A 14,058-nucleotide genomic window follows, 5' to 3' on the forward strand; every position below is an offset into this window, starting at 1 on the left:
GAAACAAAATTTTTCGTCTTTGTTAATTTTCACTGACTCTGCTTGGACGTGTTTATGTGTTAAAGTAACTTGTGAAGTCCCGTATAAATCAATTTTAAATTTGTTGACATGATGTTCACGTCAACACCTACATCAGCGTATACATCAACATTTTTCTAACCCCTTCATCTCCCCACATCGGCCTCTTTTTCCTCACAGCTTCATGGTCTTCTTCTTCTTCTTTGCAGGTACCACCCTCCACTGTACTCCAAACCAAAAAAATTTCCCATTGTCTCCTCTTTTGCACTCTGTTAGCAACACTAATCTATCTAGTCCAAGAGTAGACTCTCTTTTGATGAAATCTATAGAATAGAATGAACACTAACAACCATGAGAAAAACAAAAGCTTTTTTTTTTTTGGACAATATACAATGAACAGTTCCCGCTTCAGGCTGTGGTACAAGTCCTCTTTTTTGAACAGATTAGAGCAAATGCTGGTGTTCAGGCCCTTCATAGCAAACCTCATGGTGTGTCAAATTCGACAAAAAAAACACTGATAAAGAGTGGGAAAAGAGTGTATAAGAAACTTGCGAGTTGAAGAAGAAACAGATGGGCCAAATGAAGATCAAATATGAAGAGCCGGGGAAAAATGGGAAACTAGCCAAGAAGAATAGTAACAACATACAGAAGTGATGTGCAGCTGCTACAATCTCGCTCGAGAAGAATATTCGATGAGTTGTCGGTTGTAGGCAAAGGGCATGGAGAGAGCAAGAGCACAGAGACATGAAGAAGTTCATAGAGGCCGACATCGTTTGCTCCCAGGGATACACCAAGTCTTCTAGTTCGTCTTCGAGACATGAGAGACATTCTATATCATATAGATTGCTTTTGAAGGTTTGGGTTAGGACTCAAGTGAGGAGAGTAGAGCAGATCCGTCTGTTGAAAATGTAATAAGAAGTAGGATTTTGTTATAGTTGGTGACTCAGAGAAGTTTTGTGCTTCTGCTTTAAGGTTATATATTTGGTAAGGACTAAGGAATACTTCAGATGCAAGAAAATGTAATCAATTTTGGCTTTTTCTTTTTAATCTTCTATTTAATCCAAGTTGTAAGATTATGTATTTGATATATGAAGATTATGCAGTTCATTGGGAAGGAGTTCCTAACATAAAAATTCATCTCTTTTCCTCAATGATCATTTAATTAATGAAGAATGTTTACTTTCAAGAAAAAGACGACCAAGGAGGTAAAAGAGAGATATAAGAAAACACTGATGTGATTACATCTTAATGTAGGTGTCGGTATGGACAACATATTAGCAAATTTAAGTCAAATATACGTCTAACATTACATGTTACATGAGTTAATAGAAATAAAGAATTTTATATCATTTTTTTTGAAAATATAGAAAAAAAGTTAAACAAAAAATAATTCAAATTTGAATATTCAAGTTTTTTTTTTTATAACAAAAAGTATTGAACTGAGTTGAAACATTTTCAATGTTTGAGAAAAACTATAATTCAGCCCTAAAAATTAATAATAATCACAACCTTTGCCCATAGGCAAGAACATGGCATATAGACGCAAACCAACAGCAACAGGTAATACAACTTAGAAGAAAGACGCCAATTCCAGTACTGTTTTGATTAAAACTTTTGCAGTTCAGACCAGAAGCATTAGACTTGGTCTTGAGCCTACCACCCCTTAGGTACCGGCATTAGCTCCGTTTGTAAATTATCATTACTATACAGATATACAGTATGTTAGGCCGAGGAATGTGCGCAGACAACCAAGTCAAAATCTTTTGAGGCCTGTAACTATCACTGTAAAGAAATAACCACTTTAGTACATTTCATCATTCTTCCCCTCAACATAGACTCTGTAAAATCAAGTAACCTCTTTAGTAAATTTGCATCATTCTTCCCCTCAACATAGCCTCGGCTTTCCGCACCTGTTTCACAGGTCCTATGATGAACACCTGCATCAAAACCAAAACATAATTAAGTGTCTTTAGCGATTTACAGGATTTGATCTGGACCTTCTAAATAGATAAGAAGTTGTTTTCTAGCTAACCTACAATTATTTTGATAGAACAAATAAACGACTTATAATTAGCTTTAGGATTTTATTTATTGTTTCAATCCTTATAAATGTTAACTTCTATATTAAATAATTAAATTAAGTTAAATTAAAAAGCACTATAAATCTATGGCTTAAATTAAACTTACCCAGTTCTCAAGTTTGATACAACCTTTCAGAAAAAAGGTTTTATACAATCAAACTTCACTGCTGTTACAAAAAACTCTTACAGTTACCAAATTCAATTAACAAACAGCTGGTTTATTGTTAGTTGACTTTTTTCAGCCTATTTATTATATCATTTTGAAAACTTCAAATACCCTTCATATATACTAACTCTAAAATTTATTCTCCTACTAACATTTATTGTTACAATCCAACAATACTCTCAATAAAGCACTAGGCCCTAAAGGTTTTGACATGGCTTTCCTGCAGTGGAGATTTGCCTTCATTGTTCTTATCCCAAAGATTTCCGATTATTGAACTCCGTCCGACAAGCTTTGTTGAGTGCATTCACGTACTTATTGCCAAGGAGGAAGTTACCAAAAGAGGCAGGGAGAAACATATTTTCTCGAGGTTGGTTGTTGGAAAGGGGAACAAGGCAGTTGAAGTGTCTTGTCAGCTATGTTTAAATGATGACTTCTTGATTCTCCAACCCGAATAAAGAACCTCATCTTCAGGTTAGATGTACTTCATCCTATTCCAATGTCATCTCTGTGTGCAAGGGTTAATTTGGGCTTGAAAAGGAGGATATTCATTGTTCCTTCTTTTACTATCCAAGCAAGTGAAAGGGATGGTGAATATTCCATGATCTCATTTCTTTTATCTTAACTTCCTTCAATATAAACATAGTTTAAGCAAGTTTAGATGTGACTCCTAGTTAATTTATTATTTTTTCCTAATCCTTAGGTGCAATATCTAGGAATTCCTAAATTTATTCTACATTTTTTTTCAGAATGGAGCAAGGGATAATACTCTAACTCGAGCCACCAACTTTACAGGAGAGCGTTATCTCACCTAAGATTGATGTACTTGACCCTATTTTGTCCAACATCATCTAGATTTTTGCTCAATTGATTACGATATAGCACAGACCAATAAAGTTTAAACAGACAAGAAAAATGAGACAGAAAAGCAGAATAGGGTTGTCAGGCATTCAACTAATGAGAGAATACCAGTAGCTTCCTTGATAACAATCTTTTTGTCTACTATTCATAATAGTCTTAGAAGTAATGTTAAATAACTCATGTAATTATATGGTGTCTATAAATTCTAACTTTACTAGAATAAATCAATAGGAAAAATATCTAAAATAGAAGTTTAGATAAAGAAAATCCTAATTAAATATAATAACTATAAAACTCCAGCTAAAATAAAATACTTCTAGCAGCAATTCAATATGATAGATTAACCAGATTACAAACTAACATCTAAACAACATAGATTAACCAGCAATGCTAACACTATATTTGAATAAAGAATAGAAAGGAATGAAAAAAGAAAGCGATTAATTTTAAAGAAACGAAATGTGTTTCTTCTGTTCTGATGACTAAAACAACAAAATTACAAAGGAAAAAGAATCATTTTCAGTGTATATATTGTTTAGATTTGTAAAAGAATGAAAGAATTAATGATAAGAAAATTGACATGACACCTGTTATTAATACAATGACAAAAAGTAAGAATACCCTTCAAAGTTTTAGTCGAGCCTCTTTTGTCATTCTGTTTTACATAGCCTAGCATTGTCATGGTGCCTTTTATGCTATTCTATTTTTCTCAAAAGAAAATTCACAAAACCCTTCTACTCCTTAAGAAAAATAGTAACATTTAAGAATTACAAGTGTTAGTGCTTGTCAAATTATCCAAGTTTTATCAGCCCCCTAATATTGTACCAATCAAATGCTAACCGCATTTTCTCAATAACAGGTTAAGAAAATATATATCAATAGCCAAGCACTACCATTGAATTATTGCAGATATGACAGACTAACCTTGTCAGGTGGACCTTTGGTGCCGCCGATGAAGATTTGCGCACTGCACAAGAATTTAATTCCATGGGAAAAACAAAATTGAAAATTTTCCAACCAAGGAAACAAAAGTAGTGCACATGCATGCATGTGCCTTCATTGGTGTGTGAGTGAGACTGTGTGTGTGAGAGAGAGAGAGAGAGAGAGAGAGAGAGAGAGAGAGAAATACTTGCAAGATTCCTTTATTGACAAGATGGAAGCTCCTCTTCGTCCAATTACACAGCCCATCTTTCCAGGGGGAACATCAAGAACTGAGAGGTTTTCTTCTTCAAGAAGATTTCCTTCTGCAATTAGGTTATCTACAAAGTATTCAACTAAAACTTTTGAGTTCTACTGCAAAACTTCTGGCAAGATACATTCCTTATGTATTTTCATATATTGGTGATGAATCCATCAAAGTTCACTATAGCACCCAAAAAATTAACATCAAAAGGATAGATATAGGAACGCCTCAGCTGTTCAGGGAGTAATGCCAAATTTGACAGATTTCTCTCCCTTGGTATTTCTACCCTACAGGCACTTATCAACCACTTCCATAAAACTCTAAATGCACATTCGCTCTTTAACTAGAAATGCTCAAAGCATCACTGGATATATTTAGGCTTACATCATATATCATGCATGTCAGGGCACACATTTCATAACCACTTTTGATAAGCTAATACAAAGCAACTTAATAGATGGCATTTCTGAGAGTAACATCTACATGCATAATGAACAATACAATCAAGAAACCCACCTTTTAAAAAATGGAAAAAAAAAAATCTATAAACTGACCAAAAAATCATTCCCCAGACAAACATTACAATGGAACAATTATAATGGATACGGCCTATGGTACTTCAAAATATAACCTGAAATGGGAGGGAGAGGTGGCCAATCAACATAATCATTATCACAGATGCAGAAACATCGACAGTAAAGTGCACCACGAACTGCAAGGTACCATAGGGATCGTTCATTCAGCTTTTCCATCATCTTGTGATATATGTAGAGAAGAAACCGGACATCATCAGTAGCTGCACGGACCATGAGCTCGGAGAATGGTCTATATGTCCAAAACTTAGGGTCCTGAAAATAATAGACAAAATGTTGTTTCTGAAGGGAGCAGATTGAAGGAAAAAGCTGGGCAATCTATATATTTCAGCCTGTAAATCCTGGTAAAAAAGGGATTGTCTGTGTTGCTCAGAAGAATCAAAGGACATAAAGCAACCTACTTAAAAGAAAAGAGCAAAGAATAGACATATATATAAAACCATAGGGTCCTGCTTAGTTGCAAAGAACTATTTTAAGTTTTTATTTTCTAAATCTATATTACTCCATACACAAAAAGAATATGTATAGTTGTTGAAAATAAAGACTAAATTTGCAAATGTCAGTGAAGATATGATACATATTGAAAGAATACACAATTTCTTTGTTAATATGAGAGAGAAAGGAATAACAAAATCAAAAGATGAGGCATAGCAAAATATCACAACATCAGGAAAGTACAAAATTGATCCCATCCTACGAGATGGAAATGCTAGCACCACAATTTTGATGGAGTTTTGAGATGAGTATATCAGAGTAATTTCCATATGCCTTGGCCCATAACATGTCTAGAAAGGTAGTTCTATCCCAAAACTTACTCAGAGGGGGCATAGTGGTCTTTCAAAGATCATGCAGTTCCTCTCATGCGAAGTAACTCATAGACCAGCAAAGATTGCCCTCCCCCTTCCTCACCCTTACCCTGTGAACGCATGAACAATAAAAGCTTTCCACTAAACCCAAACATGTGAATCAACTTGGTCCAGAGCTTTCCAGGATGTTTCACAGTAGAGGAATAAGTGTGAATCTGTGTCCCCACTTGTGAAACACATGACATAGGTGCCTGGAGATAAAGCTCAATTAGACTGACAGATATGCCATATCTCATTCACATTGATCCTTCAATGAATTGTTATTCATGTAAACACATTTACCTTTCAGGGAACTGAAACTTTCCAAAATATCTTGGCAATAGGTATGGGGCTTCTTGTTGGGAATTCTATGAGGTGGTCAGAAAAGGACTTGCTTGTGTATAACCCTGAGAGCTCATGGGACCAAATTGGAATCAGGCTGAGGAGAAATACAGATTATCTCCAAACGACTCAAAAATGCGCATCAGAAGTCTCTCTATCAATAGATTACAGGTAAAACAGAAGTTTCAAGCCACTCTTCCCTCTGCATTAGAAGCAAAAGAAGAAACAGGGGTGTTATGTCTAACTAATAGGTAAAATAATTTGGAAAGTCGGGTGGCCAAAAGTTGATCCCCCATCAGGTATCCCCTAGAAAATCACTCTAGTGCCATCTCTTACTTGAATTTAGGCTAGAGGTATGAACAACGAATAGACTTGAGTGATGGCTTTCCAAGGACTGTAGCAGGTAAATTACCTTCCTACTAAGAAACCCCAGCCAGCCCCTTCCACAGATACTTTTCAAGGCTTGAGAGATCGCTTTCCAAGGACTGTTGTGAGTAAAGTACCTTCTTGCTAAGACATCTGGCCCCTCCACTACCATGAATACTTTTCACCATCCTGTGCCACAAAGAGTTTGGTTCTCATAGATAGCGTCAAAGCTATTTTGCCTTTGATAATAAGTTTTTTAATATGAGATTTCAAATGCCCAACACCTCTGAACTTTTGGACTAGCAACATCCTTCTCACCTTACTAGATGATCCTAATTTTCCTCCCCCACCCTGCCAAAGAAACCTTCTCATGCACTCTTCTATTCTCTCTGCTACTCCAACTGAAATCCTAAACAGTAATAAGAAGTATAGTGGTATGCTAGAGAGACAAATCTAGATTAAGGTTACCCTAGTCCTTAGAAAGAATAGACAATTAGCCACTTTATCCTCCACCACATCCAAAAAAACCCTACTCCTTAGATTACCTTCCAACGGGGTTCCTAAAGATGTAATGGTCATGCAAGTTTATTACATCTTATTGAATTTGCAAATGGAAGAGCTCAGACAGCCCTTGCTGTCAGTCAAGAATTATCAGACAGCTGTGACGGACTCATCTGTCACTTTAGCTTATCTTCATAGCTGTGCACCCGCCAGGAATCAAACCCGAGTTGTGTACAATAGCAGGATACTACTCTACAATGGTCTATGATATTTAACCTTTTGGGAGTGAGCTGGGTAATGGTGGTTACGACCAAGGAGGAACTGTGGGCTTGGGTTGGGATTGGTAAAAAGAATAAAAAGTTAACTATATTAATCTCTTTGACTGTTTTTTGGATTATTTGGAAAGAAAGAAATAGGAGAGTTTTTAATACGATGGAAAGTGACATTACTAATAATAGAAATAGATGGTTCCATCTTTTTTGTTCTTTATTATTAGGCGTGATTTGTATACGGTGGAAGATTTTGAGTATATGATTGATTGCTTAATGAATATGTAAATACTTTTGTATATTAGCTGCACCTCCTTGGTGTTTTATTAATATATTCATACTTTTTATTTTTTAAAAAAATTGAATTTTGCTAAATGCTCAATGTTCATTCCCCCCATATTAATCCCAACAAGGCCACTCTTTGCCAGATTAATCCTTAAACTCGAGATTTACCCAACACTTGAATAAGCATGAGGGCATTCCTGATGGACCTATCATTATCTTGCAAAAACAAAAATGGTGTCATCTACAAAGAAAGGGACTTCAACTCTGTTCCTTCCAACCTCTAGCCCCCATGTCCTATATATATATCTCGCTCTAGTCAGGATCCCGCTTAACACATCACAACTAGGATAAAAAAAATGGAGAGAGTGGATCGTCCTGCCTCAATCCTCTTGAAGCCTTAAACCATTCCTAGGGTTCTCCATTCACAATCACCAAAAAGAAATGAACTTCAAACATCCGATCATCCACCTTCTCCATCTCATCCCAAACCCTTATGCTCCATGACTCCATCCATGAATCCTCCAATTTACCCTGTTATATGCTTTCTCAAAGTCTAGCTTTGCAACCAATTTCTTTTGGTTTTCCCAGTATATTCGACCACTTTGTTAGCTACTAAAGAAACATTTAAGATTTTTCTACCTCCCACAAAGACACTCTGGTTTAGTAAAATTGTGTCATCCAAGACCTGTCCAAGCCTTAACAATAGAACCTTAATGATAATTTTGTAAACACATGTCATTAAACTGATTAAGTGACTTTCTAAGACGCTTTTAGATTTGTCCTTCTTGAGAATTAGGGTAATAAAAGGTTGAGTTCATGCTTTTAGATATTGTTGCCTTCAGGTAGAACTCCTCAAACACTTTGAGTAAATCCATTTTAACAATATCCCAGCACCTCTTAAAGAACTCCTTAGTGAACCCGTCTGGCCTTGATGCTTTATCCTTGCCTAGGTCCCATATTCTGCCCCTCATTTCCTCCTCCTCAAATGGTTCTTCCAACCAGCCAGCCCCAATGGATGCCCAATCAATCCCTTCGAGGAATAGCTTGGAAGCCTCTTCTAAATAATGTTTTCATTTTCAACAGCTATACATGTTTTTAAATAAGTAAATTTTAGTCTGTATATTCTAGTAAAAAGAGATTATATATGTCTCTTAAAAAAACCAAAGGACACAAGCAACCTAGTCAAAAAGAAAATAGCTAAGACATGCATATCTAAAAACATAAGGCCCTATACATGGTAACAAAGAATTACTTAATTTTTTATTTTCTAATTTATATAAACTTGAACTCAAAAAATACGTGCGGTTGTTGAAAATAAAAATTAAATTTGGAAGTACCGGTGAAAATATGAGATGGGTTTGAAAAGAATAAAAAGTCATTTTGAAATTCATGTCACGCTTTCAATATCATTTTCTAGACATATATGACCATAATTAAAGGATGGACAAAGGCATTGCCTAAGAAAATAAAAACCAGTTATTTTGTTTATTCAGAATCATTAACTAGTTCATTGTAGAACTAATTGATTGTCTTCTATTAATACTTATACTTGTAAGAAAGACTATTATATTCAACATTTTTTTGAGATAGTATATATAATTTAAAGAATAATATAAAAATAAATCGATAAGGAAATAGATAGATATAATCTAAAGAATAACCTTCAGCATTGAATAACCTCTTTCATTAAATAACCTTTTCATTTTTGGATGGCAGTTCCAGAAAAACGTACTTCTATATCAAAAAAGCATTTTCATAAAAATCTTTGGAAAAAGAAGGGATATTGGGCAGCGTTAAAAGTTTTTTCATTAGTGAAATCTTTTTCTACAAAGGATAAATTTTTTTTTACAATTTTTTTTTGTACAACAAATAAGTAATAGTTATGTTTCATTCAGAAAACAATTAAATTAAACATGAGACATTACGAAAGGCATTTTAGTAATTATATGTACTGTTTACTGGTTGCTAAACATTTACGAAAACAAATTTGTTCATTATAATTCTATGTATATCAAGCACATCACTACATCTTAGCTTGTATTGTGATATCCTATTTAGTTTTTTCCTTTTTCTATTCCTCCATTTTACCAGTTGCTCCCTATGGGAATTTTCGAGCTCTATCTAGCAACCAATAGAAAAGAAACTGAATATTTACATTAAAGACAGGAAATAAAACGAGCACAAACCAGAAGCTCCTAGCTAGCAGAAACTTAGATGAAATCAAGCATGTTAATTTCCTAATAATGACGCTGTTTCTACCACCAATAGAACAGTTTTTTTGTGTGCATAGGTGTGTTTGTTTGTTTGTGTGTGCGTGTGAGAGAGAAAATAAACAGCTCCTAGTACTGCAAAAAGATCTAGGAGCCTAAAAAAATGAAATTTCACAACACATTAATATGTTTAAACTAACCTGCCGAAGGAGGACACGAACCTCTTCCTTCTCTTGATAAGAAATGCCTATATTAAGAAAAATAGTATAAAAAAAAAGAAGTCACAAGAAATTAGAGCATCGACACACTTGTGAAAAGACCTACTGTAAAACAGAACCCATTGGACTCCTTTATTCTAATAGCTACATAACCAGGAGACTGAAAGACATTTTCAATTTAAATATAGTATTACGTCTAGAACCTTTAGTATGGAAAAAATATTAATGTCACACCATAGCTTTCCAATATTCATAATTGAATGCAAAGGAGATATATGGCCATTTACAAGCTCTTGATGTTTTGAAAAGCTGTGCATTTTAAATCTGTGCCCTTTAGTTGTCTTTATAAGAGATGAAAAATTCAAGTATTTGACAAAAGGAATCAATAGATTCTTGCTTCCAACAGACGCATGGATCTTTATGGTTACACATGGATTATAATATCTACAAGGAAGAATTACCAGTTCTCATGGGCATCCACTTCGTCATGGCAATTAATACAAATAAAAAACAAGAGTCTACTTCATCAAAAGAAGGCACAAGAATTTCAGCCTAAACTTACCTTCCACATGGTTAACTATCTTTAGAAATTATGGTACACAAGTTGGAATTCATCAAATAGCTAAGCCACAATCAAATAAATTCAAATGGATACCACGACATATAAAATACCACAATAACGTGGGTCTGCAAGGAGGCCAACAAATGATATGCAGTCATCTGCGAGGCGTGCCCGGCCTTCTTGTTCCTCTATCAAAGAATAAGCAATCTGCAGACCGAGAACAGACAGAAGTCCTAAAATGGAAATCAAACTTGGAGAACAAATTATCCACATGATTTGAGCAAGTCATAAAAAGTATCTCACTTGAGTGTCAATGACATTGTGTAACTTGATGCCAAATTGAAAGTACAATGCCTACAAAAGAAAAGAACAAAGTGATGAATGTTTCATCATGATGCCTGGTGCGCATGCCTTGATTCAAAAGTAAACAAAAGATTAGCACCTCACTATCCCGCTTGCAATCGTGAATAACTTTTGTGATGTAACTAGACTCGAGTGCAGGCTTACAAGCTTTTACAAGCTTCTCTCCACCTTCAATGGCATCAACTAAATAAATAGCATCTGGAAATGCAAGCTGGGACAAAAATAAAACTTTAATAACAAAGTTAACATCTTATGAGATTAATATGTAAGCCATATGAAAATGGTTTTTTAAATAGAAAAGGAAATATTATCAGAGAAGGAGAGTAAAAAAGGATATCAGCAGAGGACTAGTTTCCTCCAAAAATAAAAATAAAAAAAGAAGGAAAGTCAAAGCGAAAAGGCTGAGGCAGCAAAAATAACTCAGAACAGAACTTGCTGACTCAAAATGGCTGAGGCAGCAGAGGACTAACTGTCCTACAAAAATAGAAGCATCCTCATGGAGTCCATACACCTTAGCCCAAAGAGATGCAAGAAATCATCTTATCTGAAGAATCATGAGAGGTGAAAAGTAATATTTAAAACTCCTTGCATGTCTCTCCAACTACAACACCCATAACCCATCAAACAATGGCTAGAAACAATTTATCATCCTCATTACACCATTGATATAGGTGGTATAATAAACATTCAAGGTTTAGAGGAGATGAAGCCCAACAAACAACAAAAGTGTCAAATAATCAAGCCTAGAGCCTCCAAACCAACATTACAATGTTCTAAGAAAAATCAAGATGACTATGGGACTAAGCATCCCAAAAACATATCACTAATTCCGCAAGATTTGAAGCATGATTGAGCCTCAAGATGAAGCAAATCATAAGTATTAAGCCTATTAAGAACCATAATCCAAACAAATAACTTTTTCAAAAGGAAATATGACATTGTTGTTATAAACAAGGCAGCACAGGGATCTCCTCCATGTACAAAAGAAATTTACAGCTCAACTGAAGTGTTAATACAGTCTTTTAAATCCTCATTAGATGAGAGAAGCCCTTAGACAGTCCAAACAAACACCTTGACCTTAAAAGGAAGAAGTAACCTTCCAAAAACATTGGCAAAAAGCAACATTTTGAACTGAAGGCTACAGGTCAAGGAGGCACAGAATGACTTGCAAGTATCAGGGAATCCATAGACCACAACCTACAGTCATGAAGCCTTGCAGTTTTTTGACGTTCAAAAGGCCACAAACCTAAGTCACCATCTTCTTCTTTGGTTCTCAAAAGGCTAGAAGGTTGTGAGATTCCACATAAAGTCTTCTTAACCTACCTTAAGTTGTTCCTAGGTTGGTGATGGATGAGCTCCAGGTTTCGGGGCATGTAAATCCATATAGAAGCTTTATAATCGTGTTCTAATATCTAATTTTTGGGTTGTTTGGGAAGAGAAGGTTTTTGATTGAGTTTGTTCCCTGTTTGATAGAATTAGAGATTCTTAGTTCCATTTCCTTAATACCTTCTGCCAGGGCATCCTATCCTTCATAATGAGGATTTAGAGAATCCTATTGATAGTTTATCTTATGATATTTTGTGTACATGGGTGGCATTCCTTGGTGCCTCTTAATCACATCTCTTTCTTTCCTCTCAAAGAAAGAGGCACAATGTACCTGCATAACACAAAGGGTCCCATGGCGACACAAGTCAACCCCCTCACAATCAAAACCAATTATCAATTGGGCTGTAGGTGAGGGGTCCAGGAACTCAGCTGGAAGTTGAGAAGCATCCGTTACAATGTGGATAGGAAGCATAGGTAAGTTAGCTTCATTGTTGAGGTATTTTCCTCCTGCAACACAAAAAAAAAAACAAAAACAAAACATTAAGCCTAAGAAGCAACTTACAAACGAAACTAAAGACGTTCTACTTCATGGATATGGGTGCTTGTTCTAACAATTTTATTATAACAACTTAACAAAGGCTCAGAACCAAGATGAAAGTCACCAACAGCATTATACTTCATGGTTACTTGGTGCTAATTCACTTCCACATACATGATTTAGAAACAGAAATGGCCAATAAGACACTTTTTGAGAATTTGATTTGACTGTGTAAATTATAGTCTAGGATGACTAGTTCGACTTTGACTCTCTTTTATTGTTAGATTCACTGTAAATAACTCTCCATACTTATTTGCAAGAGATTTAATAATGAAAACAGCATAAATCAATGTAATTTGATCGAAAACCAAATTACAACATATTTTTCCGTAGATATAAAAGAACAATCCGAAACAGAGACATAATGTAATATAAGTAAATGTAACTAATTCAAAACAACCAAGTATACACTCTGACATCGGAACTACAGCAAAAACTCAGAGTTAACCCAATTTAGCGACATTAATTCATCTAAACAAAACAAAATTGTTCGAGCATAATTTCACGTCGTTTCGGTTGACATATTAATACCGAAAACTCTCCTCGTATCCAGATTGTTAGAATGAATGAAAGTAAAATATATTCCTCGCAATTCGGATTGTCTAGGAGCCATACGATGTTAAACAAACAAAAATAAAACAAAACGAAACCTATAACCAAGCGAATAAATTTAAACCGCAATAAGCAAATAGTAGAGTTTTTTTTATTCTTATCAATCACAGAAGGTCTCAATAAATGAAATAGAAAAGCTCGATTAAGCAGAAATCCACAAATTAAAAATAAGAAGAAAGGATGGACGAAAATCAACATGATCATGTATCGTGTTTTTAAATAAAAATCAGAAATGATTAATCACCTGGTTCTAAAGAGAGAGGAAGGCGAGTATGACGAGGAGAGGAAGCAGACGCCATCCGAGCGGACCATCCAAGCAGTTCAGTTATTCTCTCTCTCTCAAATGGAGAGGGAAGGATCTAGCTTTGTTTTAATCTGTGAATCTAGAGAATTTATTGGGTGCCCGGAAACAATTGACTGCCCAATGTTTTATTGGTTTTCTCCTTTTTTTTTTTTTTTTTTTTTAATTTCTAATTTTTTTTAATCAAAATTATAAAACTTGAGACTCTATATTAAAATAAAATTTTTCTATTTGTCAAAATTATAATAAAAGTAAAACAATACGTCAACAAAAACAAATTTTTCAATTTTAATAATTATTTAATATTTAATATTATAATATTACTATTATTTATTTAAATTTTTAATTTAAAAAATAATTT

At 34.7% G+C, this 14,058-nt stretch overlaps 1 protein-coding gene and 1 non-coding gene across 5 annotated transcripts; both read right to left on the reverse strand.

Annotated features, from left to right (window-relative positions):
• Nucleotides 1–1,595: 1,595 nt before the first annotated feature.
• LOC110809075 (3'-5' exonuclease domain-containing protein / K homology domain-containing protein / KH domain-containing protein) lies at nt 1,596–13,798 on the reverse strand. Of its 4 annotated transcripts, none has more exons than XM_088207158.1 (10): nt 13,641–13,798; nt 12,518–12,693; nt 10,940–11,071; nt 10,801–10,851; nt 10,608–10,704; nt 9,918–9,964; nt 4,938–5,154; nt 4,257–4,367; nt 4,048–4,090; nt 1,596–1,955 (listed from the first exon to the last, which is right to left on the reverse strand). In XM_088207158.1, exons 1-10 carry the CDS (start codon nt 13,693–13,695, stop codon nt 1,943–1,945), a joined length of 942 nt encoding a protein of 313 aa, XP_088063284.1. In that variant the 5' UTR covers nt 13,696–13,798; the 3' UTR covers nt 1,596–1,942. The 4 variants fall into 4 exon arrangements, with proteins under 4 accessions (XP_088063284.1, XP_088063282.1, XP_088063283.1 ...); XM_088207156.1 differs by having other exon boundaries at nt 4,253–4,367; XM_088207157.1 differs by having other exon boundaries at nt 4,257–4,382.
• LOC148252909 (small nucleolar RNA snoR121) lies at nt 7,070–7,153 on the reverse strand. The gene has a single exon (XR_015813751.1). It is a non-coding gene; the product is annotated as a small nucleolar RNA snoR121 (small nucleolar RNA).
• Nucleotides 13,799–14,058: the final 260 nt, after the last annotated feature.

Source organism: Carica papaya, chromosome 7 (genome assembly GCF_054855325.1).
Source record: "Carica papaya isolate Zhongbai chromosome 7, ASM5485532v1, whole genome shotgun sequence".
In the NCBI taxonomy this organism is placed as follows: domain Eukaryota; kingdom Viridiplantae; phylum Streptophyta; class Magnoliopsida; order Brassicales; family Caricaceae; genus Carica; species Carica papaya.